The sequence below is a fragment of the Stegastes partitus genome, unplaced genomic scaffold, assembly GCF_000690725.1.
Source record: "Stegastes partitus isolate 25-593 unplaced genomic scaffold, Stegastes_partitus-1.0.2 Scaffold2569, whole genome shotgun sequence".
NCBI classification, from domain to species: Eukaryota; Metazoa; Chordata; class Actinopteri; family Pomacentridae; genus Stegastes; species Stegastes partitus.
Window position 1 is genome coordinate 32,646 of NW_007580300.1, and position 3,147 is coordinate 35,792.

The window sequence follows — 3,147 nt, forward strand, 5'->3', positions numbered from 1 at the left end:
TCTCTCCTCCAGACATGGTTCTGCTCAGTGTTTGTTCCATCTGACCAGAACTTTCCTCCAGAAGGCCTTTCCTTTGTCCCGTTTGTTGCAGGTCCATCGTGTCCAGGTCTGTTTCTACGCTGCAGGACATCCCAGAGGTGGTGGATGAAGTGAGAGGAGCAGCAGAGCCTCCTGGGTAACCGCCACTAAACACATACATTCAGCTTTTCTGTAGCTTTTGCATGTGTTTGGATCAGAACTTGTGTCTCCGTTCAGGTTGTTTCCGGAGTCGTTTCCAGAACAGGAAGCAGAACCCGTCCTTTTTCACTCCCTCTTTCCGCCAAACGTCGACCGCAAAACTGTCAGCGGCGTCTTCCACCGGCTGCTGGGTGAGGACGCATCGACCTGCCATCACTCACGTTAGCGTCACAGCACACACACCACGGGAAGCTCTTCAATCCCAGCCCAGAGTCGGGTCCCTGAACGCCCCACACGGTGTCGCTTAAACACTCTGACAGCATCCTCACCGTGATTCACAGCACGTCACATCTACGTTCATAGTCCGGTTTACTGGACCAATAGGAGGAGACCTGCAGACAGACGGATGTGGAGGACAGTCCAGGACGCAGCAGTTTGGACAAAAAGCCTCGTTCTGGTCTCGTCTGACTGTCTCTGGTCGCTTGTTTCTATCAGAGGAAACCTGCTGATCAAATAAATGATCCCTATAAATAACATCTGGCATTAACACGGTTCACTTTGGGCCTCATAGACGACAACGTGAGTAAAGTCAGGATCTCTTCACTGAAGTTAAAGAGCGAAACCATCAGCGTGCCGTCTTTACTGATCACATCAGATCCACAGAACGGCTCATTTAAATGTGCCTCAATGGAAATAACATCAAGTCTTGTTGGAAATCTGCTCAAGTGTTAAACTGCAGAAACGTTTTTACCTGAAAGAGACGCGCTGATGTGACAAAGGTTCAGGGTATGAATATTTATGGACGTGACATTTTTGTACAACTGCGACAAAAATAACCTCAAAGTTCATCATTCACACCTTAAACACCATCTTTACTGTTTTATGAAACTTCCAGCCAGAAGAATCGTCACGGTCCAGAAATATTCACTATGAATGGAAATCTAGCCTAAAGATGAAGAACTACAGGCTCACTGTGTGTGTGTGTGTGTGTGTGTGTGTGTGTCTGTGTGTGTTGTAGAGAACCTATCAGCCGGGAGAGTTTGTGCAGAGCAGCATGAGCCTTACGGGGACATCTGGATCTCACCTGGACCCGCCTATGGACCGGTGCCTCCGGGTTTGTGACGTGGACATTTGGGACTCGTGTTCTGACATTTTCATTCGGTTCAGATTCTGTCAAAGGTTTGGTCAGAGCTGGTTTCACTGGACGTGTTGGGACGATTTAAACCCTTTTAACTGCTGTTTTTGTACCGTTTGCATCGACTGTAATGACACCGGATCTGTTTTTGCTGCTGTGTTTTAATTAAACGAGCTGTGTTGGCGTCTGAACTCAGAGTCCAGCTGGATGTGGGCCGTCGGTGGTTCTGAGCGCTGAGCGGTATCTGCAGCATGCAGAGCAGGACAGGTGTGCACAAACTTCCTGCCGGGGTTAAGGAGGTGCAGGAGGAGAGGCAGCGAGTCGGTGAAACTGGATCTCCCTCCGTCCTCCTCCTCCTCCCACCGAGCACATCTTAATTCTCCTCTGAAGACTTTCTCAGGGGGTTGCGACCACGGTTTATTCTTAGCACCTGTCTCAGCCCTCCCTCTCTGTCTCGGCGTCTCACTTTCTCTGTTTGTCTGCACTTCACTTTCTTTGCGCTGTTTGATTTCTGCTCTCTTTATTCTTCCTGAGGTTTTTTTTATCTGTTTTTTTATCCGTGTCTCTCCTTCGCTGCCGGTTTCTGCTAGCAGCACTTGAGGCTATTTTTTGTCACAGCTCCGTGTCCTCTGGTTTTTTCTGTGCCGTTGCTTTAATATTTGCCGCCTCGTCCTCGGAGGTTTTCCTCTTGCTGGTGTTGCTTCACCTGCCTCTCCTTCGCCTCGACATCCGTCCACCCGTGGTTTCTCTGAGCAGCTCCTCTGCGATGGGAAAAACTGAGCTGTACTCTCTGTGTAAAGGCTTTCTGGACTGTGTCTGCCTCTGCCTGTCTGTGAGTATCTGCATTCACCCCCTGCACAGTTTTGTAGTTTTTAATCCAGTGCAAGTTGTGTTCATTCACGCCGGCGTTGCTTTTATGTGCATTTCACTGCCTCCTCCAAGTGACTCCTCACACGCTGAGCTTCTGATATTAATAACAGTCTCAGAATGTGGATGGAAATAGAGCCTCAGCTCCTCCAACGAGGCCAGAAGTCATCTGACATTTCTTATTAACCTCCTTCAGAAGGAGCTGAGGTCACTGGGATCAACCTTAATGCTCTGATCATGACGCTCTGCAGATCTGAGGAACAAACACATGAAACTCTTTGAGCTTTTAGGTGTGAAGCATCCGTGTGGTGCAGGTGAAGCGACCTTAGATCCTTCAGGAGCAGAGGTCGGATGTGTTTTCAGTTCCAGGGGGATGAAAGCAGAAGGTAAACATGGTTGACTTTGTTTGCAGCGGAACAGCGATGAAGCTGCAGGCGACGCCGAGCGTGACACCGAGAACGGTCACCTGATCTACCAGAGCGGCGACGTCCTGGAGGACAGGTGTAAGTGCCGACACACCTGCAAGAGAGAAGCCTCCATGAAGCTCCGCAGCTTTATTCATTTGGTCTCTTTGCAGACGAGATCGTCGACACGCTGGGTGAAGGGACCTTTGGGAAGGTGGTGCAGTGTTTGGACCACAGCAGGTAACGGATCCGCCCACAGCGCTGATGAAACACATTCACCATGTTAGAAGCTGAATGTAGAGAGGAAGAGTTTACTAAAAACACTCTTTCATGTCAAAGTGAAAAAGATTTCTACAATGCAAGTCAGTGTTCAGTAGATGAAGCTTCAGCTCCATCTTTGATCCTGTTGGTCTCCATCAGTCTGATCATCTGGACGCTGCAGTTCTCTTTGTTCAGGATCCACAGGGATCAGGAGTGAACAGAACTTTAGGTCCAGACACTAAACCTCAGTTGAATTGAGGTCTGGACTCTGACTGGGCCTCCAGAACTTCACCTTGTTGTCTT

General features: G+C 49.1%; 2 protein-coding genes across 3 annotated transcripts in view; both read left to right on the plus strand.

Moving 5' to 3' along the window:
* The window catches only part of LOC103375376 (meiotic recombination protein REC8 homolog), an 8,905-nt gene extending 7,606 nt beyond the window's left edge, over positions 1-1,299 (plus strand). The window contains exons 15-17 of the mRNA XM_008305640.1: positions 92-175; positions 256-368; positions 1,196-1,299. Coding sequence (XP_008303862.1) covers positions 92-175; positions 256-368; positions 1,196-1,299 — 301 coding nt within the window. The remainder of the gene's footprint in view (positions 1-91; positions 176-255; positions 369-1,195) is intronic.
* A 475-nt stretch (positions 1,300-1,774) lies between these two features.
* The window catches only part of LOC103375375 (dual specificity protein kinase CLK2-like), an 8,482-nt gene continuing 7,109 nt past the window's right edge, over positions 1,775-3,147 (plus strand). For both annotated transcript variants that reach the window (XM_008305638.1, XM_008305639.1), the window contains exons 1-3: positions 1,775-2,144; positions 2,592-2,682; positions 2,757-2,823. In XM_008305638.1, coding sequence (XP_008303860.1) covers positions 2,079-2,144; positions 2,592-2,682; positions 2,757-2,823 — 224 coding nt within the window. In that variant the 5' untranslated portion in view covers positions 1,775-2,078. The remainder of the gene's footprint in view (positions 2,145-2,591; positions 2,683-2,756; positions 2,824-3,147) is intronic.